Genomic DNA, 27,768 nt, shown 5'->3' on the forward strand with positions numbered 1-27,768 from the left:
CCTCATAGATACTGTGTCCCATCGCTCGTGTGCCGACTATAACACCACATTCAAACTCACTTAAATCTTGATAACCTGCCATTGTAGCAGCAGTAACTGATCTAAAAACTGCGCCAGACACTTGTGTCTTATATAGGTGTTGCCAACTGCAGTGCCGCATTCTGCCTGTTTATATATATCTGTATTTGAATATGCATGTCTATACCAGTTTCTTTGGCGTTTTAGTGTATAAGTGCTACTGTTCTCATATATAATTATGACTCATTCCACATCAATACAGTTCTCGTGTATACTGGAGCTACAGAACATGAATAAATAAATAAAAAACAATCTTTCTCCTTTCTCATTCTACTACCAAGCAAATTTTCTCTTGTAGCCCTTTCTTCTACTCCTTCACCTACAACAACATTCCCATCCCCCATGACTGTTAGATTTTCATTGAATTCTGCATTCAATATCCTCATTTCTTTCTCTATTTCTTCATCTTCTGCTTGCATAGTCAGAATGTATATACTTGAACTATTGTTGTCAGTATTTGTTTGCTGTTGATTCTGATGAGAGCACTATGACTGAACTGTTTACAGTAACTCTTCGCCCTGTCTTCCTATTCATAGTGACTCCTATTCCTGTTACACCATATTGATTACACGACTGAAAAACAATGGGTACTACGACACCAACAGCACTGTCCTCCTTGTTTGCCATTTTTGATAAGGTCATTGCCCATTGAAACAAATCTCGTTACCAAGATAACTAGACACTAAAGATTCATTACATGGAATTCTTGTATGGAGCCAAAATAACACTGAAGACGCCATAGAAAATGCAAACTGACTTCAAGAAATCATTGTACTTCTTAGTTTGGGAAGTGTTTCGACAGCCAAGTGACTTCCAAGAAACTTAAAGGTATAATAATAACAATAATAATAATAATAATAGCTTTATTCAACATTGAATGGTACACTGCACATGTACAAAGAAACAGTAATGATTAAAGTTATTTGTACAATATACAAGTCACATTCTTCTGAATACGTCATTAATTTACAACAAAATAACAATAAGATCTTTACTGATTTCTGTTCACATAATTTCACAAAGCATTTGTTGTTCTTCATATAAGTATGGTACTCTTCTAATGTGTAGAAAGGGTGTTTTACTAAAAATTTCTTAAGCTGATGTTTCAGTTTAATTGTGAGAAGAGCCATGACTGCACTAGGCAGTGCATTAGCTAATTTTATACCTGCGTACTGAGGCCCCTTTTCGTAAAGTGCTGTTCTGTGGCTGCCAATGTAAAATCTTTCTTTATTTCTAGTATTGTACTGGTGGAAATCTGAATAAGTGTTTGGGTGCAGTCTTTCCACAAGCAATATGGCTTTTAGAATGTATGTGTTTATAACAGTTAACACCTCTGTTTTTGGAAACAAATTGCGACAAGATTCCCTGTATTTTGCTCCACAGATTATTCTCACACCCCTTTTTTGAAGAATGAGTAGCTTATCTAGATTAGCTTTGGTTGTTGCCCCCCAAATTTCAATACCGTAGTTCAAGTGAAAGGAGAAAAGAGCATGGTATGCAGTCTTTAGGACTACAGTGTCTCTACAGAACTTGCTAATAGTACTGATTGCAAATATATTTTTTGACAACGTAGTTGCTAGGGTGTGTGTCCCATTTCATGTTGCTTTGGATTGTTACGCCACGAAATTTTACACTAGACTGTTTCTTTACCAATTTGTTGCCCATGTATAATTTAATTTCATTATTCAAACTAATTTCGTTAAACTTCATCAAACATGTTTTACTGGTGCTTACATTTAAGTGACTTTCATTAAAAAACTGAACAATTTCTTTTGTCACATTATTACACTCGACCTCTAGTTCATTACATGATTCATTTTTACATACAATGGACATGTCATCGGCATACAGAACAATTTTGGAATTTATTGTACAGTATTAAATATCATTTACATAGATCAAGAACAGAAGGGGGCCCAACACCGAGCCCTGGGGCAAGCCATATTTTATGCAAGTGATCTCTAATTTGTAGACACCACTTTCTGTTTTAAGTAGAACAAACTGTTTTCTATTGCTCATATAACACTTTATTAGGTCATAAGCAGCGCCTCTAATTCCCATGTTCCATAGCTTGTCCAATAGGATGTCAACATTCACACAATCAAACGCTTTTTCCAGGTCTAGGTATACACCTGCCACATGTTCCTTGCTTTCGATAACCCCTAACACCTCTTCAATTAGTTGACCAGCTGCAGTGCTAGTTGATTTACCTTTTAGGAATCCATTTTAATTTTCGAACATCAGGTTGTGTTTGTTAAGAAAGTTTATAATCCTGTTGTATATAACTTTCTCAACTATTTTGGAAAAGACAGGAAGGATTGAGACTGGTCTGCAGTTTTCTATTTTGTTGTTGTCACCTTTCTTAAAAATGGGTGTTACCTGTGCTATTTTTAGTCTGTCTCGAAAGGTGCCTGATTCTATTATATTGTTGACTGCTGCAGACAGAGGTACAGAGACATTTTGGCTACAGGGTTTTAGGCCATCATGCCCAGCTGAATTAGAGGGTTTTAGAGAGCTAATGATGCCCATTATTTCTGCAGTTTGTGGGGGCTAGATATATACTATGGTCACATGTATTACCTTTAAAACTGTAGTGCATGTTTTTATGTTTGTCATTTATGGCTTCCCCTACGGAAGAAAAATATTCATTAAACAAATTTGCAATTTCCAGTTGGTCTTTTATGAGCATGCCATTGTGGTTAATAGTAACGTCCATACAGGATTTGTCATTGCAGGTTCTAAAACTGTTTATGACTGCCCAGATGCCAGCAGTTACGCTGTGTGAGTTTTGAAGCTTATTTGCAACATAGTTGCTCCTGGTCTGTGTAAGTTCTTATAGTGTGCTTGATATATTTTGAAGGCTTCCTTTAGCTCAGGAATCTCTCTATTATTCAGCATTGTACTGTGGAGTAGTTTTAATTTTTCCCTTGCCTCAGTGACATTACTATTTACTCAAATATTTTTGTTTATATTTTTTGTTTGTTTCATTGTTGTGATTACAACTGGGCATGTGGTATCAAAGCAGTAATAGAAGTCAGCAGCAAAGCTATCATATGAAAAGCTATTATTTTCAAACCATTTTATTTGTGCTAGCATGCAGTTTAGTCTATTTATGTTGTCATTATACATTATTCTTTTAGTTACAAACTGTTGCTTTGTGGTGACAGTGGGGCCTCATGGAGCTCCAATTTAAGATGTACTGCATGGTGATCTGAGATGGCTGGTTTTAAAACCAATGCACTGTGGGATAGGCGTATCATGTTTGTTATTATGTTGTCAAGACATGTTTTACTATTGCCAATTTCTCTAGTGGGTTCCCGAATGAGTGGGGTCAGGTTAAATTCATCACACAGACGATGTAACTTTTTGGTGCTGACATCATTTGTTGATAAATCTATATTTATATCCCCTGTAACTATAATATTTACATGACCATTTGGCCCAGAAAATGTTGTGTCTATATATATACAAGCAATTCAGAAAGATTTACAAAAAAGGTATCTGTATTTGCTGCAGGTGGCCTGTAAACACCGATAACGGTTATGTTATCTCTACCCCATTTTAGGTTAATTGCAGCAAATTCTGAGACTCCTTCCAAGCAGAAGGCACTCACATCAGTAACATTAAAATTACTTTCATTTACAGTGAAAATTGCTACACCTCCCCCAGTCTTGTCTTTTCTACTGAAGGCTGTGCAGAATTTCATACACAGTGGTTGACTAATGCTAATCAGAGCTTCATTGTACCATTGTTCATTTACAACTAATATATCGGGTTTGTCAATCAGTGAAATTACATCTAGATCATTATGCTTATTTCTAAGACTACCAAGATTCTGGTGTATGATTTTAAGGCTGAATTTTACCTGCTGGACCTTAGAGGGTAATTTTGCACTAGCAAACAGGCCAGCAGGCTTTACAAGTTTCCCTGGCTTGCCAGCGGTGGCTGGTGTTGTGGCAGGTTTTGTTGAGGTGGGTTGTAGGACCCCATGGCAATGGGCTTCTTTTCATCATTTTGTGAACAATGTCGCCTGACTTCCTCAATAATTTTGCTACTAACAATCTTTTTGCCTCTTTTGTTAATGTGTAGACCATGAGATGTGTGCAGCTCCCTTTCTAGATAGCTGACATCAACTAGAGACACATTCTGAAATTTACTACATAGAGCTTTAATCCTATCATTTGTTTTATGAACTTCCCGGTTCACAATAGACTGTTTCATAAGATCATGCCTCTGTGGAATGTTGACAATTGTTTTAGTGTCATTTAACTTACCCAGTACCATTTTCATATGTCTAATTGCATCATTTGCTTGATTTGTTGCTACATCAAATGTACCTCCCATAATAACGACAGTCATTGGATGAGAAGGAGTCACAATCCTGCATCCACGGCTTCACCACAGCATAAAGGGGGGCTCCAGGCTGGATGTGGCCTGCAGCTGCAAAGTTGTCTTGCATATTTGCGATGTTTTGCGCTATTTCACGTCCATGGCCGTCTCCATATAATAGAATCCGGCCCTGCTTGTGTTTCTGATTGCCGTCGTTTCTTTTGTTTTTCTCTAGGGACGATTTCTTGCATGTACTTTCAAAGATTCAATTTCCTTGGACGGTTTGTTTACGTTCAGTTTCACGTTTTGCACACGAGTTTGGGACTTAGTGTTTTCTGAACTTATCACTGACAGTTTTTTTGCTGCTTGAAGGATTACTTCTAGTTTGCACGCACTGAACTTGTTCTTGTTCCACATTTCGTCGAGAATTTGAAACCTGTTTTGAGTAATGACGACAGGAAAGCTTTCCTTGGTTTTTAGTTTAGGCCTACAGTCGTTCATCAGGCGCTGTTGTTCAAATTCATACACCTTCTTATTTAAGAGAGTAACTTCAGCCTTTAGGCTCTGGATTTCACTTACCATATCGCCGACTAGTACAGATAATTCACCCCTAGTCACAAATGATGTGGTCTAGCGGTGTCACATTATTTAAATACACATTTAATGGTAGCTTCACGGTAGTGCAGGTCTGAACTACAAAATACACATTTAATGATACAATCCCAGTAGTACAGGTATTTAACTACCTGTCCATATATACGCTTTGTGTTGGTTTTACGCTGGAAATAAAGCTGTCTGAATTTTTCCTCTTACGTCCAGCAAATATCTTAGTTTTACTATGATGCTTTTAGGTCTTTCATTTCGATGAAAAAAACTACCTGTCAGCATTGTAAAAGTGAACCGCTGTTTCGAGCAAGTATAAAATACATGCACAGTGACAAAGACCTATTGTTGTGGTGAAAACAGGACATGCATTGTTAGCCAATATTGGCACGAGGTGTGCACCGCCATACGGTAATAGATTCTATTTGCCAGCAACATCAGTGTCATGTGAAAGTAAGGGTCATTAAAGAGACATCGCCGTACTCCCACAAGCACAACACAGTTTGTAAATGTTGAATATAAACTTTTTTGTTTTTGAAGGATGCGTGACTCCTCTGTTTCGAACCTTGATTAAATAAATAATTATTTTCTAAACAACATAAGATATTAAGAAAACCTTGCTACAGGAATGTGTTCTATTTCGCACGATGGGCTCTATTAAATAACTGATAGGCTTCGGGAACCAATTACCTGGTTGCAACTGGAACGTACTTGTAATTAATAGTTTAGCCCGTCCGTAACATTTAGGCACATTGTATTTTTTCGGCAGATTCAGCGTTCCCAATAACGCGATTTTTATTTCGCCAGAGATCTGTGATTTATTAGATTACAGAAGAATTTTGTTTTTACTATCTGTGGTGGTTTAAAGCAACCGATGTGTTCGAATCGATCAAAACTTCGTTCAGTGTAGTAAAAAAACGTAGGAAATGTCGGAGGATTGATGACATTAACTTTTTGCTACACCGCAACAGAACGATTTGAAGCCCCGTTCCAGAATAATATTAGTATTTTTTCAATAAGGGTAAATTTTACCAAACATACATTAATTAACATTTAACGATGTTTAATATTTAAAGAGATGGTTTTGCTCCAAAATAAGTAGGCCTATTTAGAATTCAAGAAATCGCCTTTTCGATATGAGTGTAGATTAGTACATGAAATGAGTATTACACCATCCAAGACAACTAGAAATTGAAAGAGGAATATTTGTTTAGTTTTATGCATTAACTGGAATTTGATGACAGTAAGCAGTAGAACAACGAAATTTATTGTGGTGACCAGGATTCCTTATTTGTCAGTTTGTAAATCAGTCGTTTTGCATAATCGTACTAGGCATGTCAAATGTAATAGAACCATGGACATCGTTAAGTATATCTGATATTCAGAATGGTGTACATAAATAACTACCAACACCCACAGAAGCGTTACAACGTGTATACGTTTCACTTTACACGTACCTACTGGTTCATAGGGCAATACTGTATCTGTATACACTACCTCCATTCTCAGTAGCTAGTGATTGTTTGGCACGATTGTTTAAGCAAGTATTGACTGTACAAGTAACAGCAGAAATGTTCTTACATTAAAGCACGTTGCAAAAGCAGTAACAAACAATTGCTTAGGCATCCATGAACAGACAGTTAACAGAAAAAGTCTATATATGATAAAGTAGCCAAAATGTTGGTTTCATCAGGACTAATTACTTGTGGTGTGCTGTGATACCTTGTCCAGAAAGCTTTCATGTACACAGAAGAAAATCCAGAAGAGATTATTACACACGCAACGAAATCTCTATGTTTTTGTGGCACAATGACTGACCAATTAAATTTTTGGCTGTGTGATTGTGTAAACCCTATTTCTTCTCATAATATTTGGGTCATCCTGAGAGTGAACCAACAGACTTGTCTCACTCTGAAGATGCCCAGAAGGCATACGCCCAATATATTAGAAGAAGAAGAAGAAGAAGCAGAGTTTAAGTGATTACATGTCCAGAAATTAAATGGATCACACCAACAAAGTCCATTAAGAGACTAGTATTAATATGAGCTAACATACTGAGTTGGTGAAGTGTAAAAACATTTTTAAAAATGAAAGATTTTTGATTCTGCTCTAAATTTCTTTATTGATGTGAGGTGGCAATGTACATATACATCTACACTTGCAAACCATCATGTCATGTTTGTTTATGTAGTAACATGTGTTTGCAAGATTTCAAAATTTACTTCATGTTTGTGGTAAGCATTTCCAGCGTTCATAAATTTTTGAATAGAGTTTTACAGTTCCCTATGGAGGTCTGCGTAATGTGAATTGGATAGACTTCCGTGTATTGTATTAAAAATATTAGATAGCAGCTAGACCACCTTATGTACTTGAACAGTACAGAATAAGTAGAAGCAGAGAATTAGTAACTGATTTCACCCAGAGAAATATACTAGGACTATAATGGAGTGTAAGTATTTCTATGGAGTGATTCAGGAATTTCTCATCTTTAAAGTGGTAATGGTATGTGGAAGAGATTTAATGAGAGTCATGTATATTGAAGGGGTGATGGGCAGTAATAAGAGGAAGTGTACAAAGTGACTTACCAGCCAGCAGCATAATTCTGTCTCATCTGTTTGTAGTGTGCACTTTGGGCAGAATGTAGAACATTTTATGATAATTTCTGTGGCAGTGTATGTATGGACGCAGCTACATTATCATCACTCTGACTATTGTAATTATCATCACACTGTCTATTGTAACTGATGCATGATTATTACATTAATAAACAATACTAATAGTATTCAGTGTACACAGATATTTTGAACAGTTTACCCTGTTGGTGTCAGCTGCCACGGGAGAGAACATTTGGAGTGTGTGATGTTGGGCAGAAGCGGAGAGCACACTGATAACACCTCAATCTGATGTCTGTGTCTCTCAGTGTAGAAAATATCACTTGGCTGTCTTCTGACCTGCACGTAGCTCTTAACAGGGTGACAGAGGTATTGCGAAAGACAAAGATGAAATAACATCACCAAGAAATGGAAATTACAATTTAAAAAGTTAAGGACTATCAAGTGTTACCTGTTCTTAATCTACAGTTGAAGCATTTCACAGCATTTTTCTCATTGTGCATGTGACATTTAAAAGTTAAACTTACCATTGCTCCTGCTGTTTAATAGTTGTCATGTACCTTTCAATTTACAAAAAATAATGACAACTAGTACAGTTAGAATAATCACTAATTTCAAGTTACAACCTTATTTTTGTATATAAAATAACTTACATTTGTGAGGAATGTCACCGAGAAAGGACATGGGAAAAGATCACTTTGGTAATTTTAGAAAATCTTCTGAAGTTTTGTTAGACAACTATGAAACAAGTTAAGAGATTAAGAGTATATTTATACTGATAGGAAACAAAGAGTGCAAATTTCTCAGGATGGAAATGTGTACCATTCTGAATATAAGAGAGTTAAGCCTTACCACAACAGTTTTCAACAGCTGATACCATATTATTTGCTGATGATACCAGCTTCATTATAAAAGGGAAGAATGATTATGAGATGCAGCAAAAAATTGACAAAACAGCAGAAGTGGCAGAAAAATGGTTTGAAGATAGCTGTCTAGTTGTCAAAGATAAGAAAACTGTATGGATGAACTTCAACCATATAAGGAACAAAAATAGGACCAATGTAAAATTCACATTATGAAATAGCCAAATTCAGAAAAAGAATCACATACAATTTTTAGGATTATCTAAGATGGGAAAAACATGTAGAAATGCTTAGCAAAAAATTAAGCAAGTACTGTTACATATTAAAGAGTGCTTAAAGATTGCTGCAATACCGAAACAGTGTTAAGTGCTTATTACACATACATGCATAGTCTACTGAAGCATGGTATAGTGTTCTGAAGAAATTCTTCTTTTGCAATGCAGTCTTTTAAGCTCCAAAAGAAAGCTGTAATATTAATAAGTGATGTTGCTTACAGAGCACCATGTAGAGGTAACTTTAAGGAATTAAAAATGACCTTACCATCTATATTTATATTTGAAAGCATCTGCTTCATTAAAAACCATGAAGTTTCAGCTTTGAATAGTGAGATCCACAATTATCAAACAAGGAACAGGGATGACTATAATAGGGATGCGCACAGAAAATCAATATATTGGGACAGTGCTGTTTACAAACCAAAAATTCTGTACATTGCATTGCCAGATAGCATCAAAAAAATACCAGACATTAATACATTCAAAAAAGGACTAAAAATCTACTAATAAACAACAGCTTCTACAGCATTAATGAATACCTGGAATTTTGTTCAGATCTGTAGGCCTGCTTCATAACTCTCTAAACGAAAATTCATAATTGTCAAACCATTCCTAGATAAAACCAAACTTCTTTCATCCATGCATGTATCTAATTATGCAACTCGCTTTTGTGCTGTATGTTACTATGCCTAGTTAACTGAAGTACTGGTATTTAATAGTTTTAGGAAAATCAACCAAGGGGTTTCGATAGCTTTTATTCTATCTGTATTTATATGTATAATTTTATAATCTAATTAAGCAGAATCATGTTTTCGTTAAAAAGGTGTGTTGATACTGATGATAAGATTTTGTACATGATGTAAATATGTAATATTTTATACTGTTCTGTACTTTTACAAGTCCAATATCATGATGTAATAATACGGCCGCTAAATAAATAAATAAATACCAACTACTTAACACACATTATACGTCCTGAAAACCCAACAGCAAAAATTAGTTTGTCCGTCTTGCCAGACATTGGTTCTGGTAAATTTTACTGGTAGCCGGAACCTTTCATTACAATACCATGGTAACGAGACTTTATTTCTATATTTCTACTACTTGTTTTGTATCATCATAGATGCTAGTGCCTATTTGGCATGTGACTGTTAGGCATGTGACTTTTGCCCATAACAAATTTAATGGCCATAAAACTTAAAAATGATTGAAATTATCACAAGGACACCTTGATACAAGAGAAAAGGCTTACTTATTCTATGAATTGATTAATAAACCCCGCAGTGATACCCACACTTCACAAAAAGTTGTTGGAATGAGGTCCACAATTACTCTGCAAGGCTACATTCATAAACAGACATTAAATGTTAAGGTAATAGTATACTTAAGGCTATATTCATAAACAGATATTAAGTATGAAACAAGCTAACAGTATAATTATACCAACTATGTAACACATTGTGCGTCTTGAAAACCCAACAGCAAAAATTAGTTCGTCCCTTTTGCCAGACATTGGTTCTGGTAAAACATACACTGTCAGTATCATCAGTCAGAACATATTCATTCTTGTCATCTGGCCACATAAAGATGACATTGTTAGTTTCTAGAAAATTAGTCTCCCCATCATGTAGTCCTATACTACAATCAGAACTGATAATTGCTATTATCGTGGACATAGAAATAGAGCCTTAGTCACGTCACTGATATAATGTACAATGATATCAGATCCCTTCTTGTGTAATGTTTCAGCAACAACTATGTTTTTTGGTGGTGGTGGTGGTGGTTTGCAATAAATTTTCTGTAGTGCCATTGTCGTTTACTGGGTGACTGGCAGTGCTTTCTCAGCTCTGACGACCACTTTCCCTGATGCTTGAGGAGAAATTTTTGAAAAATTGTGTCTTGTTGCTGCATTTTAAGTTTTTCTTGCTCTCACTGACAGTGTTTTTGTTCTGCAACCCTGTTGCATTGCTCTTCATTTTCTGCCAAAGTTGGATTACTTTCTTATTTTGGCGGTGTTCTCTGAATATCTCTTACTGTTTCACTTTCCATTGTTTTTCTCCAGTTTTGCCAGCTTACTTTACTGGGTGTATGAGACATGGCCACTAGATTTGGCCAGTATTTTGGAGTAAGAGTACTTGTCAGATGCCTAATAAAATGATACAGAATGCTGCACGTCATATTTCAGAAATTGACATTATTGAATGAGAATTGATTGTTCGAGAAGACTCACTTGGTGATGAAATTAGAGTATAGAAGTTATCAGTCCAGAAGGAACTGTTTCACAGCTTCAGCACAGAAGTACTTGTATAGATTGCTAGGTGTGTGATCAGAACCATATGTCCAAATACATTGTTGGCAGCCGTTTTCAGTAATTTGGACTGTATTGCCAATATGATTCACAGATGCTAGTTGCAACTATCAGTGGTACTAGTTTTGCAAAATACATTCTTCTTGCTCTGGGAAGATAAAGAAATTGATTTCATATGTTGAACAGGAATTTTAAAATCGTCGTATTTACTGTTACACCAGTACATGAATTTCTGATGGTTAACTTTGTTATATTTGGAAAATACATACACTGATGGGAAAAAGATTGAAACACTAAAAAATGATTAGGTAGAGTGATGAAATTTTGGAAATACATTTGTCTAGGTAACATATTTAAGCGATTAACATTGCAAGATCACAGCTTACTGTAACTGTGAGCTAAGCCAATGCAAATATGAAATGCTGGTACATTAATAATAATTGGTGTAATCACCAGAATGTTGAATGCAGGCATGCGAATGTGCATGCATTGTGTTGTACAGGTGCTGAATGTCATTGAGTGGGATGGAGTTTCATGCCTGTTGCACTTGATCTGTTAGTACATGGACAGCAAATGCTGTTTGTGGATGATGCTGGGGCTGTTGTCTGATGAATTCCAATATGTTGACTGGGCAGGCCAAGGCAACATGTTAACACTCTGTAGAACGATGGTGGTACGTGAATGAGCATTATACTCTTGCAAACACTCCTGGAATGCTGTTCATGAATGGCAGTTGAATCACCAGATAGATGTACAAATTTGAAATCAGGGTGCTTGGGGTAACCACGATACTGCTCCTGCTATCATAGGATATTGCACTTCCTATTATTATGTTGTAAGGCTTGTCGAAGCAGTTGGGAATTATTATATAGTCGGCAGGCATTTCCCCAGCCATTCCTATATTTACCTCACTCACCATGTTAGTGCGTGATTCTGGATATCCAAATGAGACACAGTTTTTGCCAGTTTTAAGTCTGTGTGCCCCAGCTGCTGCCTCGATCTTGACCCAAAGGTGAAGTGGAGGCATATCTAGCATGGCTTCCATCCTAGCAGTTGGTGTGCTGCTAATTCTGCCCGTTATGGCTAAGCAGGCCAATCTCTGCACCTTAGCAAGCTCCTTAGCAGCAACCCGCTGTTCTGGAAGATGCAGAGGGCTATTTCTTGTAAGTGAAGTGATTTTTCCACCTTCCCAACGAGTTGGTGAAGAGCTGTCTCAGATTTACCTGGTTGGTACGCATGTTGGTTTGGGTGTAGAGGGACTGTACTTAGCCTCCTCTCCCCAACATATACCTTAACCATTTTTCCAATGTTTTGAGAATGAAGGAGGACAGACTGATTGGTCTCATATCCTTAGCCTTGGTATGATCAATTCTCCCTGGCTTTGGAATGAAGACAACCTTCACTGCCCTCCAAGCATTGGGAATAATTCCTACTGCTTGACTAACCCTGAATAGCTTGCATAGGACTCATATGAGCTTTCCTCCTGCCTGTTGCAGGAGAGATGGAAAAATTCCATCTGGGCCAGGTGACTTGCATGGTTGGAATGTTCCCACCGCCCACTGGATTTTGTTGAAGTTCACTCACTCCGTGGCCGATTCCCAGTTCTCTCTTTGAGTGCCTGAGAACCGTTGTCTCTCTGGGGTCACATACTGGTCTGTCTTGTCCGGCAGAGCATATTGAGAAAAGTGAGTTTTGAGGAGCAATTCCAGCGTCTCATGTGCTGTCTTTGTATATTCCCCATCCTCCTTCCTCAATGCACCTCGTGGATTGGTTGGTACTCTAGTGAGAATCTTGTGAAGTGTGGCTTGTGCAGCCATGCCCTCCACTTCCTCACAGAATGCCTTCCAGGATGCCTCCTTTGCTTGTCTTATTGCAAGATTGTAATTGACAAGGGACTCATGATATTTAGCCCATTGTCCTTTAAATTTCGCGATATTAAACAGTCTCCATACCTGTTTTCTTTGCGTTTCCAGTTTGTTATTCCACCAAGGAACACTTCTATTTCTGCACTTCCAGGTGATTGTGCAGTTGTCCTGATATGAGGTCACTATGGCAGAGGTAACAGCGTAACAGCCTCTGCTACTTCCTCAAATTCTACTGGATTCCTTATCGAGGTTTTAATTTCCAATAAGCCTAAGTCAAGGTCCCTCCTATATGTCTCCCAGTCTGTTTTCTAGTATTCCTATAGGTCATGGTCTGTCTGATTCCCATTTCAACCTTGAATTTGATGTACATGTGGTCCGACGAGGATGGCTCCAACACCACATGCCATTGTTTGACATAGCTACCCATCATCATAGAACCAAAAGTTATGCCAATTACTTCTTCCCTTCTGCTATTCCTGAATGTAGGTTCACTGCCCCTATTCAGGACCTCTAAGTTGTTAGCTAAAAGAAATTCAAGAAGGTACTCACTTCTACTGTTGGTGTCCTTGCTGCCCCACACTAGGTTGTGGGCATTGGGGCATTGGTATTGCATCCCACCAGCAGTCGATCACCTTGCCGATGGCAAGTCTCTACCAGTCTCCTCACCTCCAAGGGAGGAGGAGAGCTGTCTTCATAAGGAAGGTATGCTGAGGCCAAAATAATTTCCCTCGTGATACCTTCCTCACATTGCTGCATTTTAATGGTCACTAAGTCCGTAGAGCAGAAATCCATCATTGGAATGAAAGAAATGCCATTTCTCACATAGATGCGTGTTCTGGAGTTTCTTAGATTCCTAACATAGATCAGCTTACCTCCAGTGCCACCGAGGCCCGATGCATCCTCTTTGTATAAATAGGGTTCTTGTATCAGGGCCACATCCGCTTCCTGTCTCCCCAGGCAGCGGCTCAGGGCAGCAGAGGCCCCTTTACTGTGCTACAGATTAATCTGCAGCACCTCCAGGCTCCGTCTTGTTGCCATCTTTGAGGTCTTTGAGAACCCTGACGGTGACCTGCGAGAACCCTAAAAACAGTTTCAGGTCCTGCTCCCGCACCGCCTTCAGGGACTTCTCCTCAACCTCCAACACCAGAGTTCGTCCTTCCAGAGCAACATTCTGGTTAATCACTCTTCTGTCGAGACCTTTGGGTTCTGGGCCCCTATTTTCCCGAACAGAGTCTTGGGAAAGACTTACTTAAGGATCTTAGGTACTCATAATGATATCTTTGCGGTCTTAAGAAGCTCCACTGCTGTCTTAACAAGCAGTTTCGCATCTTCCCACGGGGATATCATGAGCACCTTGTCCTTAAGCCATTCTACCGTGTGCACCCCCTCACAAACAAAAATGAGTGCACCCTGATCTAGATAGACCCTCCTGAAGTTGGGAACTGGGCCAGCGCCCCCCCCCCCCCCCCGCCCAAGTCTTTTCAAAGAGGACCATCTGTACCAGTTCCACCTGCTGCGAGGTGATGGCCACCATTGGATAACCTTCCTGGATAACTGCCATCGTAAAAATTGAGACTGCAATACTATAGGTCTGTTTCCCTATTTCTTACCTCATTTTTTTCTGGACTCGCTTATCCAGGGAGGAGGGAGTCTTTGATTCCTCCCTTATCTACTTACTACCTGTCTTTGACGTTGTGGTGGTCTGTGTGTCCACTTCAACCTGAGACAGTTTCTTCGTGGGGGTCTTACGTTCTAGTCCTTTTAGTTCCCTCCATTTGTCTTTTGGAAGCCATTCTTTCCATTCCTTTTTCCTCCGTTCCCTGAATAGCTTCCTCCTCTGGGCCCCAGACAAACCTTTGAACTTAATCTGGTCTAGCTTCTCGGTTACGGTTGGTGTGACGTCATAAGCGAGTGACTGTGTGTGAGATCGCTCTCTAAGTTTTTATATGTTTTTAGGTTTCAGATACATATTTTAACGGTTTTTGTGATAATATTTACTATATAAGTGACTTATTAGTGGTTTCTTCATTCACCTCTGCCTTTCTTGTGTTGGGACCTGATATTTGTGAGTGTTTCGTATCGAGCAACGTAACCTCTTACCTGTGTTTGCATTCCGCGCTGACCAGTTGCAGCTGTTGCAGCGCATCGAAAGCTAAGTACTAATTAATTGTTTGTGTATAGTGGTTTATTTAGGAACTTTAGTAGTCTTCAACCGGTGCTTTTTGTGTTTTCTGGTGAAATAATTTCAGAAGAACCTTTTGGGAACTGTTTTCAGCTTCGTTACTGTGTCATTAGACGTTTTATTCTCTTTCTGTAGTAGTCTTTTGTTATATTCACATTTGTTGTTTATTAATACTGTTAATAATAGTAGTTACTTCCCTTGTAGAGTAAGTTTGTGATTATTGTAGTCATATTTTTAACATCTTCTTATTGTAGTAGCAGAACTTAGAAAAAGTAAAATTTTACCATGAGTGAGAAGTGTGGGCTTTGCCTTAGGTTCGTGAGTAGTGGATTGCGGTGTGAGACTTGTTCGAAGTATTTTCACTGGGGGGGGGGGGGGGGGGGGAAATGCAGTGGGGAAGCCAGTGGGCATTCTTGTGAGATCCTCTCCTGGAACTGCAGGTTATGTAGCAAGAGTAAGTTGATAGAGGAGCAGGAGCGTAAGATCTGTGCCCTTCAGGTGCAGTTGAAAAACACACAGGAGGAGCTAGATAGGATGAGGAGGGAGAAGGGGGTTGGGGAATGGGAGATGGCTGTTGGCAAGAGATCTGCTAGGAGAAGAAGATTTTCAGATAGTTTTACTATTGGTGTTTACAATAGATATGACCAACTGTCAGAGTCTAGTGGAGAGGAATCTCTAGTAGCTGTAGATGTAGGAAGTATGCAGCAGACCTCAGTAGTTACGGTGGCTAGAACAGTTGCAAAGTCGAAGAGGAAGAAGAAGGTTCTGCTGTTAGGTAGTTCTCATGGCAGAGGTGTAGGCCAGCAGTTGCAGGAAGTGCTGGGGAGTGAGTACCAGGTCACCAGCATTGTGAAGCCTAATGCAGGATTGGCTCAGGTGACTGTTAACATAGGGGGGTTATGTAGGGATTTTACTAAAGAGGATCAGGTAGTGATTGTGGGTGGGGCTGGTAATAGTATTGATAGGGATGGGGAGTATGACATAGATGGTGACCTGGAAAAGATAGCCACTCAGACTGGCAACACGAATGTGCATTTCGTGGAACTGTTTCAGCGTCACGATCGGCCTCATCTTAATACAGCCGTCAGGCGTAATAACATGAGACTTGGAGGTGCGCTGATGACAGAAAGCATGGGTCACATTTCAGTGATGTCGGTGGAGTCTATCAGCAGGATGGGTTTCACTAGACATGGCCTGCACCTCAACAGGTATGGGAAGGGGAGGTTGGCAAAGTTTATAGGTGACAGCATAGGTGGGGTTGGTGGGATCACTCATGGGAAGATTCCTGCAGTAGTGGGTGTTAGAGCTGCACCTTTTTTAGATTGAAGTCAGCTGATATGTATTCCTGCTTAAGGGAAGTCTCTCTAACAAAGGAACCACTTTTGACAAAGCTTAGGTATCCGAGTAATGAGGGAATTAGTATATTTCATCAAAATATACAAGGTATTAGAGATAAAGTTAGTGAACTGCTTATAGGTGTTGACTCTGAAATTATTGGTATATCTGAACATTTCTTAAATAAGGAGATAATTCAGAGGCTTCCTTTACCAGTATACAGGTTGGCTGGCACCTTTTCGAGGAGCTCTTTGCGGTGTGGGGGAGTAGCCATGTATGTGAAAAACGGCATCCCATTTGAGTCAATTGATGTTTCAAAGTACTGCACTGAAAAGGTGTTTGAATGTTGTGCAGGTGTGGTTAAATTTAATGGAGCTAAACTTCTAACTGTTATTATTTATAGATCCCCAGACTCCGATTTCACAACATTTTTGATAAGCTAGAGGAGGTTCTGGGTTCACTTTATATGAAATACAAAAAGTTAGTTTTGTTTGGTTACTTCAATATTAATTGTATAAGTGATTGTGCAAGGAAGAGGATGCTGGTAGACCTCCTTAATTCATATAATCTTATGCAAACCGTATTCTTTCCAACAAGAGTGCAAGGGAACAGTAGAACAACCATAGACAACATTTTTGTTCATTCCTCTTTACCAGAAGGGCATTCTGTTAGCAAAAAGGTGAATGGCCTTTCAGATCATGATGCACAAATTTTAACTCTAAAAGATTTTTGTGCTCCAACATGTGTTAAATATAGTCATCAGCTGTTTAGGAAAGCTGATCCAGTTGCTGTAGAGACCTTTGTAAACCTTATCAAGGAACAAGAGTGGCAAGATGTTTATAGCGCTGATACAGTAGACGATAAATATAATGCTTTTCTCAAGACTTTTCTCGTGCTCTTTGAAAGTTGCTTTCTGTTAGAACGTTCAAAACAGGGTACTAGCACAAACAGGCAGCCTGGGTGGCTGACTAGAGGGATAAGAATATCTTGTAGAACAAAGTGGCAATTATATCAAAACGTTAGAAACAGTCAAAATCTAAATGCAGCAGCCCATTACAAACAATATTGTAAGGTGCTTAAAAATGTTATTAGGAAGGCAAAAAGTATGAGGTATGCAGATAGAATAGCTAAATCTCAGGATAAAATTAAAACCATATGGTCAGTCGTAAAGGAAGTGGCTGGTCTGCAGAGACAGGTCGAGGATATAGAATCAGTGCGTAGTGGGAATGTTCGTGTTACTGATAAGTCACCTATATGTATAGTATTTAATAATGACTTTCTGAATATAGCAGGTGAACTAAATAGAAACCTAGTCCCAACAGGGAATCATATAGTGCTCTTAGAGAAAAGTGTTCCGAGACTGTTACCTGAAATGCTCCTCCATGATACTGACAAGAGGGAGATTGAGTTAATAATTAAATCACTAAAGACCAAGAACTCTCATGGATATGACGGGGTATCTAGCAGAATACTGAAGTATTGTTCTATGTATGTTAGCCCAGTACTTAGCCATATCTGTAACTTTTCCTTTAGGAGTGGTCGGTTTCCTGACTGATTAAAGTACTCGGTAGTGAAGCCACTTTATAAAAAGGGAGACATTGATAATGTTGACAATTTTAGACCTATTTCTATGCCATCGGTGTTTGCTAAAGTTATCGAGGATGTTGTATGTACAAGGTTACTGGAGCATTTAAATTCACAAAATTTGCTGTCAAATGTTCAGTTTGGTTATAGAAATGGTTTAACAACTGAAAATGCTATATTCTCTTTTCTCTGTGAGGTTTTGGATGGATTAAATAAAAGGTTGCGAACGCTAGGGGTTTTCTTTGATTTAACAAAGGCTTTTGGCTGTGTTGACCACAAAATATTACTGCAGGAGTTGGACCATTATGGAGTAAGGGGAGTAGCTTACAATTGGTTCGCCTCTTACTTTAAGAACAGAAAGCAGAAGGTAATTCTCCGCAATATTGAGAGTGGTAGTGATGTTCAGTCCCAATGGGGCACTGTTAAGTGGGGCGTTCCCCAAGGGTCGTTGCTGGGGCCACTGCTGTTTCTTATTTATATAAATGATATGCCTTCTAGTATTACAGGTGATTCAAAAATATTTCTGTTTGCTGATGACACCAGCTTGGTAGTGAAGGATCTTGTGTGTAATATTGAAACAGTATCAAATAATGTAGTTCATGAAATAAGTACATGGCTTGTGGAAAATAATTTGACGCTAAATCACAGTAAGACTCAGTTTTTACAGTTTATAACTCACAATTCAACAAGAACCGATATTTTGATCAGACAGAATGGGCATATTATAAGCGAGACGAAACAGTTCAAGTTCCTAGGTGTTCGGATAGATAGTAAGCTGTTGTGGAAAGCCCATGTCCAGGATCTTGTTCAGAAACTAAATGCTGCTTTATTTACCATTAGAACAGTATCTGAAATAAGTGACACTTCAACATAAAAAGTAGTCTACTTCGCATATTTTCATATGCTTATGTCGTATGGTATTATTTTTTGGGGTAATTCTTCTGATTCAAAAAGGGTATTTTTGGCTCAAAAATGGGCTGTTCGGGCTATATGTGGTGTAAGTTCGAGAACCTCTCGTCAACCCCTATTCAATAGTCTGGGAATTCTGACATTGCCCTCACAGTATATATTTTCTTTAATGTCGTTTGTTTTTAGCAATATTAGCCTATTCCCAAGAGTTAGCAGCTTTCACTCAGTTAATACTAAGCAGAAATCCAATCTGCATGTGGAATGCACTTCCTTGACTCTTGTGCAGAAAGGAGTGCAGTATTCTGCTGCATCCATTTTTAATAAGCTACCACAAGAACTCAAAAATCTTAGCAGTAGCCCAAACTCTTTTAAGTCTAAACTGAAGAGTTTCCTCATGGCTCATTCCTTCTATTCTGTCGAGGATCTCCTGGAAGAGCTAAAAAATTAAGCAAATTCCAGTGTTACATTGTTGATTTTCTTTATTTAAACTTACGACTTGTCACCTGAATATGTTTTTTTATGTTTCATTTTATCTGTTTCTAATATAGTTTTATAATTTCATGTATTGACTCGTTCCATGACCATGGAGACTTCTCCTTAATTTGGTCCCACGGAACAATAAATAAATAAATAAACTTCTGACTCAGATCTACACCCTGATTCAGTAGTGGGAATGCCTTCCATCAGTTCTGTCCCCGATGTTTGGTTATCTGAGGTTTCAATTTGCCCCTCAGTTTGTTATTCTTTATTTTCTATAATCGCGTCCATATTGGTCCCACGATATTTGGGGATCTAGAAGGTCCACGCCATGAATACCCCACGCGGTGTAAGGCTAATTACTGAGGGAGGTCACCTGGTATCCCTGAGGCTCTGTTTGTGACACATCTTCCCATGTGCCACGCACCTCTTTTCACGGATTGCATCACACCTTGGGTTGGGTCAAGGAATAGGGTAGGACTAGGAGTGGATAGGGGAGATGGGACATTGTGGGACACTCTAGTCTGATCCACCAGCTGAGGCCATTGCGGCAGTAAGTCCTCTACCTTCGGCATAGCCCTCAGCTTCCTGCGGATATGCAAGTCTCTCCACACGCACGGACAGTGCTTCGTCAAGGTGATGTCCCCCGGAGAGGGAGGACAGGTATACTTGTTGTCAAGGTTCCAGTTGACCACAAGTGACCACCACAAAGAAGGATATCTGCAGTGTGCACCAAACATGTCAGAATCCCTTCACATATGAGCCTGCCATCTGAGAACAAGTAATGGACTCCCTACAACATTCTGTGTCATTCTGCACAATTGGTCAGTGACAAGCAGTAGCCGGACTAGGAATTACCATCCCATGTATAGGCTGCTGTTAACATCACAACACAGACAACTGTGTTTGGGGTGATGTAGTGACGTGGAAGTATGGACTGTTGATGAATGGCCTCACATTATGTTCAGCAACTGAATCTCAGTTATGCCTTATGCTAGAAGACAATAATTGGCTAGAATGGCGGTCACCAGGGGAGATGTTCCATTCTTCCAATGTTTTGGAGATGCACAGCAGTTTTACTTTTTTCATGATGTGGGGAGCCAGTGGGTTTGTATTCAGATCAAAGCTGGTACTGGTTAAGGGAGCTTTGACAACACATTAGTATGTCACAGACATGATGCATCCTAAAGTGTTAGCTCTCATGTGACAGTATCATGGTGTCAGTTTCCAACAGGACAATGTTCATCCACACATGCACATGTGTCTACAAACTATCTGTGTGATGTTGCCAATAGAACATGTGAGGCCAGATTGGATGTCAATACCAAATATCCTGCGTATCAAGGACTAGTTACAACAGTTGTGGGCCAACTTGTCTCAGGGGAGAATTGATCTTCCGATTCGAATCAGTGTGTAGGTCCAGGTCAGAAGGGGTGAAATGCCAAACTGATAACTGAGCTCATACTGCAAAGTTATTTGTAAATTTGATCACAGCAATAACATCACATACCCTCTCAGCCCGTGAAGTTTTATTTTGTTTTCTCCTCCCAGGTACTTCACTTTTTTTGACAGGCATTATAGGCCCATGTAGAAACACACCATGCAGTCAATACTATTGACCTGTGTACTTTTCCACAAACATATTTTTAAAAATATTCCGCACGTCCAGGGCCTCGCTGCGATGGAGCACTTCCTTTCACGCCGATCACCTGCCACCCTACCAAAAACCTCTTTCCTCATTACCTTAGCCAGCTTCATCCTGACCCACAACTTCTTCACTTTCGAAGGCCAGACATACCAACAATTAAAGGGAACAGCCATGGGCACCAGGATGGCCCCCTCGTACGCCAACCTATTCATGGGTCGCTTAGAGGAAGTCTTCCTGGTTACCCAGGCCTGCCAACCCAAAGTTTGGTACAGATTTATTGATGACATCTTCATGATCTGGACTCACAGTGAAGAAGAACTCCAGAATTTCCTCTCCAACCTCAACTCCTTTGGTTCCATCAGATTCACCTGGTCCTACTCAAAATCCCATGCCACTTTCCTTGACGTTGACCTCCACCTGTCCAATGGCCAGCTTCACACGTCCATCCACATCAAACCCACCAACAAGCAGCAGTACCTCCATTATGACAGCTGCCACCCATTCCACATCAAACGGTCCCTTCCCTACAGCCTAGGTCTTCGTGGCAAACGAATCTGCTCCAGTCCGGAATCCCTGAACCATTACACCAACAACCTGAAAACAGCTTTTGCATCCTGCAACTACCCTCCCGACCTGGTAAAGAAGCAAATAACCAGAGCCACTTCCTCATCTCCTCAAACCCAGAACCTCGCACAGAAGAACCCCAAAAGTGCCCCACTTGTGACAGGATACTTTCCGGGACTGGATCAGACTCTGAATGTGGCTCTCCAGCAGGGATACGACTTCCTCAAATCCTGCCCTGAAATGAGATCCATCCTTCATGAAATCCTCCCCACTCCACCAAGAGTGTCTTTCCGCCGTTCACCTAACCTGCGTAACCTCTTAGTTCATCCCTATGAAATCCCCAAACCACCTTCCCTACCCTCTGGCTCCTACCCTTGTAACTGCCCCCGGTGTAAAACCTGTCCCATGCACCCTCCCACCACCACCTACTCCAGTCCTGTAACCCGGAAGGTGTACACGATCAAAGGCAGAGCCACGTGTGAAAGCACCCATGTGATTTACCAACTGACCTGCCTACACTGTGATGCATTCTATGTGGGAATGACCAGCAACAAACTGTCCATTCGCATGAATGGACACAGGCAGACAGTGTTTGTTGGTAATGAGGATCACCCTGTGGCTAAACATGCCTTGGTGCACGGCCAGCACATCTTGGCACAGTGTTACACCGTCCGGGTTATCTGGATACATCCCACTAACACCAACCTATCCGAACTCCGGAGATGGGAACCTGCCCTTCAATATATCCTCTCTTCCCATTACCCACCAGGCCTTAATCTCCGCTAATTTCAAGTTGCCGCCACTCATACCTCACCTGTCATTCAACAACATCTTTGCCTCTGCACTTCCACCACGACTGACATCTCTGCCCAAACTCTTTGTCTTTGAATATGTCTGCTTGTGTCTGTAGATGTGTGGATGGATATGTGTGTGTGTGCGCGAGTGTATACCCATCCTTTTTTCCCCCTAAGGTAAGTCTTTCCGCTCCCGGGATTGGAATGACTCCTTACCCTCTCCCTTAAAAACCACATCCTTTCGTCTTTCCCTCTCCTTCCCTCTTTCCTGACGAAGCAACCGTTGGTTGCGAAAGCTAGAAATTTGTGTGTATGTTTGTGTTAGTTTGTGTGTCTATCGACCTGCCAGCGCTTTCATTTGGTAAGTCACATCATCTTTGTTTTTATTTAAATACATTACTGATGCATAACAGAGTTTTATGTACATAATTACATATTTTATTTGTATGTTTGCTACCTTAAATTTAGTTATGTTACTGATAGTCACTTGATACTTTTTTGTTACCTACAATTTTAGGGGACCTGGAGAACGTATTAGCTCAATGGATTAAGTGTTTACTACATTTCAGAAATGTCTTCATTTTGTCATATAGTAATGCAAATCACCAAAAAAAGTTATCACACTTCCTGTTTAGTCACAGTTGTTACTTGCTTTCTTCTTGTAGCAGTCTGTATGGAAGGAAAGAGTACTTTAATAGTATTATTATTATTGTTGCTGTGGTCTTCAGTCCGAAGACTGGTTTGTTGTAGCTCCCCACACTAATCTATCTTGTTTAAGCCTCTCATATAAAAATAACTACTGCAACCTACATCCATTTCAATCTGCATACTGTGTTTATCCCTCGATCTCCCTCTACAATTTTTACCCATCCCTTCCTCCACAATTCCCTCCACTACCGGATTGCTACATAGTATATTTTACCGAAATTGCCTGTGAAGGCTGCTTCAGCCTGTTAACATGTAGCTTGACATTCTACTACCCTGAAAGCTCTCCTTTCAAAAGCAGCTTATGGAAGATCAGGTAAATGAACAAATGAATTTCAGTTCAGTCAGAGGCAGCTTGTATTATTTCATTTATTAAGACACAGTGTTACATAGTAAAAGATACACTAAAAATTAAATGTTTATGAAATTGTGTTCTTGTATCTCTGCAAATATGAATGTAGTAAGTAGTGTGGATCAGTGTAATCTGTTTTTTATGTTTTACTTGCTTGACTAAGTTGGTGTAAGCAAACGAACATATGACATTTTCATGAAAACTGAATTTTTGACTTAATAATTTTCTCATTTATTACTTCTGCAGAGACATTGTAGTGTTAAAAAATGCAGCAAGCAATACAGCAAACACGTATCAACCAGTTAAGTAGAATCCAAGTGCAACAACAGAGGCACTCAAGGACTACCAAAAAGCAGACACTTTCTGAAAGTAATATACCATCTAGTACATCAAAGCAGCAAGGTTCTGTGTCAGTATCACAGGGAATGAATGATTTCCAAGCAAAATTGAAGGCCGAGTCAGCTAGAGTTATAGAATGGCAAACCCAGAAGGATTCACAGTGCAAAGAAATGGAAAAAAGGGTACAACAACTAGAGGAACTTGTTGAAAGACAGAGAAAAAATCTATTAGAGCAACAAAAGAACTGTGAACAAGTGTCTCAACAGTGTGCTAATGAAATAAAACAGCAAGAAGAATTAGAAACAAAGTAAGAGATTTTAATTTAAATTTTGCATCATCACATAATAGCATTTTTAGTTAAGTCAATCAATAGAGACCTCTAGTGTAGTAATATTATTTCTTTTTTTTTTTTTAAAAAAAAAGTTGATATCTAGTGAAAGACACCCATTTCAGTATCCATTGATATGTTGTTGTTACTTCTTTAAAACTGTATTACATTGGTAATGATTTTTTTCACATATCAAAAGTTGAGAGTGTGTAGGAGAGCCATATACTCTTCTGTGCTATAGTTTGACATATGTAATGGGATACATGATTTAAATACATGGATAGACTTGTGCAGGCTGTGATTATTATCACAGGGAGAAAGATAAAAGTGATACGTTGGGTAAGAAGGAGGAAGTTAAACTGCAATTAAGAGGCTAATACTAATTCAGTCTCAAATCTTGCCATGACATGAAAGTGTGTGTTTGGGTGTCTGTGTAATTGCGTTTGTGAATATGTGTGGCATTGCAAGAAAAAGAGCTAGTGCTTGAATTCTGTTTTCTATTATGTGTTTCTGTGCTGTACACATCATCCTGATGTATGCGAGTGGTTGCTTTTCCCTTATTTTACGTGTTACCGTGCAGTATTTGTGTACATAAACGTGTCATGCATTTACAGAATTAAGCTTCTATGTCACATCTTTTTCACCTCCCATCCCTTTTGGCGATAGAAACCTTTGGAGACATGAGCACAACAACTCACAAAAATCTCATCATAATCAGATGAATGGTATTGGAAAAATAAACAGAAAATGAACAAACAAGTATTCAAATTTCCTGGTAAATTAAAACTGTATGCTAGACTGATACTCACGCTCAGGAACTGTGCCTTCATGGGCAAACACTTTACCGTCGGAGCTGCCCAATCATGACCTGCCCTGAGTTTGAGTCTTGGTCCAGTACAAGGCTTTAATCTGCCAGCAAGTTTCATATCAGCTTACATTAAGCTACAGAGTAAACATTTCTTTCTGGAAAAAATATTCATTTTTATAGGTTAGGTAACTGCTTTCACAGTTTTAAGAGGACATTAAATATCCAAAATCATCAGATATAGGCCCACAGCCATGACATTCATCAGTTGTGCTACAACTGTTACACAGCATGACCTACTCACTCATATAGATTGTCACCATCAGTCTGCAAGCTAGGATAAGTTTGATCAGCCATTTGCAGAATATACTACTGAGCGGAGCAAGGTTGATGTCTTTGACTACTTCACAGCTTGTTCCATCTGAAAATTTGCCCTTGAACATTTGTGTTCTCTGAATTACACAGGTAGTATTTTTTCTTGCAACTTATTTACAGTTATCTTGTTTTTGTAGTCTCCAGTTTAGATCACAAAAGTCATTTATTAACACTGTATTGAACAGTCTGAAATACAGAATTAATGAAGTATAGTTGATAGGAGATACTCATCAGGTGAGTCTTCCCAGGACTACAAATGAAAACAATCGGAATAAACACAGTGTGATGTACGGTGGCAGAAAATGTTCGTAGGTGAGGCTGCAATCAATTACTTGGCCAATTAAGTAGTACTTTACAGCAGTAGGTGGACATTACTACATTCGTATCACAAGCAGGCCCAGTTGCCATGGACAGATAACAAGATCAGTCCAAAGAATACCCAGATATAACTGGTATAGTGCAGGGTAATCATCAGTAATTCAGTCAGCCATGGAGAGAAGTACATTAGCTATCAAACAAAAGTGAGAGTGAGCCAGTGACTGCTTGATTCTTAATTGGCCAACTGATGGGCCCATCTAACCTGCTGACTGGAGAGTCTGTGCTGCTCTCCACTCACAGTGACCTTGCCAATATAATTGTAATGAGGTGTACTAATAATATGTAATCATCGATCGATATGTCCTGTGCGATTACATGATCCCTCCCTTCTTGGATCAATGCATAGATCCAAAAATGACATGAATGATGCGTGTGTGTGTGTGTGGGGGGGGGGGGGGGGTTGGTGTAACTGCATTGGACCAGTGCCAGATGAGGTCCCAGCTGGCAGTTCTGGAGCTTTGATGCTCTGGTGTGGGAGAAGAGGTGAAGAAGCAATTACTAGTTTCTCAGTTTAAGATGCCTGAACCACCAGTGACTCTGCCAGTGGAGAATGTGATAAAAGTTCATAGGGTTCTCCAGTGGCAGTTATGAAGGAGATGGAAGGACTAAATGCTCATTGTCACTGGTGATCATGGTGTTCAGGCAACTGCTGCTACAGTAGCTCCTTGGATGGCAGAGACATCTGTCTGGGATACCACAAGAGAAATTGATTCCAATACCTGGAAGACAGCCCCCATGCAGTTACTGCCAGTACCAATTGGCAGCCTTGTTGCACCAGAATCGACCCCTGGATCGAACCCATGGTCACCCAATGGTAAGCATCCATATAGGAGTGTCCACATTAGAAACTATTGCTTCTTTGACTCGACTTGATGGTGTTATGAAAGAGGTCGAGCATCATCCAGTCAGGATATCTACACAGCACAGATGCCTGACTGTGGCTGTGTATGGGCATCAATAGTGCAAGAAGCTAGGAAGGCACTGAGAACCATTTCGGATGTGGCTGTCCTGATAGTGCTTAACATTTGGGTCTTAAAAGCGTGTACAAAATGTTCTATTGGACTGTTGGAGGTGGCATGAAATGGAGAAGTCATGACGTAATTTGATGCTATTATGGGTGGAGCATTACCAGAATGCAGCCACTGTAAATTGCAACTGATTTGAAAGGGCAGTATTGACAAGAAATAAAATTTATTGTGGGTCCTGTTAGTAATAGAAGTCATCATCTGTTGTAACCCAATGACAGAGGGAAAACTGGAAAAAGCATCAACAAGGATGGTTCCTAAGAAAAATTCAGCAGTTTCGCCCTAAGCCGCCACCCCCCCCCCCCCCTCTACCCCCTACCCCCCCCCCCCCCCCCCAAAAAAAAAAAAGAGAGCAGAGGCTTGTGGTGAGGCTTGTGGTCAGGACCTAAATGAAACTTATTCCATAAAGGACAATGCTGGATTTATGCACTTGAAAAATGATAGCCAGTGCTTCCTTTTTTTTATGTGAATAATGTTCTTGAGCCTGAGTTTTGAAAACTAATGCTGTGGGTGTAATGTGGGAAAAGATGTCCCTGATGCTGAGAGGAGAGGCATCCATTGTGAAAACAATTGGTAAATGAAGCTGATACATTGTTAAAAGCAAATGATTCAAACTTCAAAACTCTACTGACCAACTGTGGACCATGGAAATGGAATGCCCTTGCAGGTAATGGAAGCTTCCTGAGGAATAAATCAGGCATAATTAGGAGTCTTGCTGGCAGATACCTGCAGGTACGTACAGGTTTGAGAACCAACATATTTTTTTTTCATCTTGGCATAACCCATTATCTCCCACTGATCTATTTTTAGGCTCTGTTGCTTTTTTATTTTATTACTAATAATGGGATGAGTTATATTGCATTCCAATTATTATATTATAAATCTGCATTATTGACAGTAATTGTTTTAATATTTTATTAGTGAACATATAAACAATGGAATTTTTCTTATACTTAAAAATGAGACCACAATTGCTGCAAATGCAGCATGTTACTTTTCATGTCCTCTCCAAGTTTATCAAATACTTCTTAATGT

The 27,768-nt window shown here is 39.5% G+C and overlaps 1 protein-coding gene and 1 long non-coding RNA gene across 2 annotated transcripts in view; one reads left to right on the forward strand and one right to left on the reverse strand.

The window, feature by feature from the left end:
* LOC126198735 (uncharacterized) overlaps window positions 1-5,809 on the reverse strand; it is a 31,956-nt gene extending 26,147 nt beyond the window's left edge. Inside the window, exon 1 of the long non-coding RNA XR_007540097.1 lies at window positions 5,701-5,809. This is a non-coding gene — a long non-coding RNA (uncharacterized LOC126198735). The remainder of the gene's footprint in view (window positions 1-5,700) is intronic.
* Window positions 5,810-5,893: 84 nt separating this feature from the next.
* Window positions 5,894-27,768, forward strand: part of LOC126198732 (uncharacterized) — a 257,125-nt gene continuing 235,250 nt past the window's right edge. Inside the window, exons 1-2 of the mRNA XM_049935253.1 lie at window positions 5,894-6,031; window positions 23,730-24,129. Coding sequence (XP_049791210.1) covers window positions 23,750-24,129 — 380 coding nt within the window. The 5' untranslated portion in view covers window positions 5,894-6,031; window positions 23,730-23,749. The remainder of the gene's footprint in view (window positions 6,032-23,729; window positions 24,130-27,768) is intronic.

Source organism: Schistocerca nitens, chromosome 8 (assembly GCF_023898315.1).
Source record: "Schistocerca nitens isolate TAMUIC-IGC-003100 chromosome 8, iqSchNite1.1, whole genome shotgun sequence".
In the NCBI taxonomy this organism is placed as follows: domain Eukaryota; kingdom Metazoa; phylum Arthropoda; class Insecta; order Orthoptera; family Acrididae; genus Schistocerca; species Schistocerca nitens.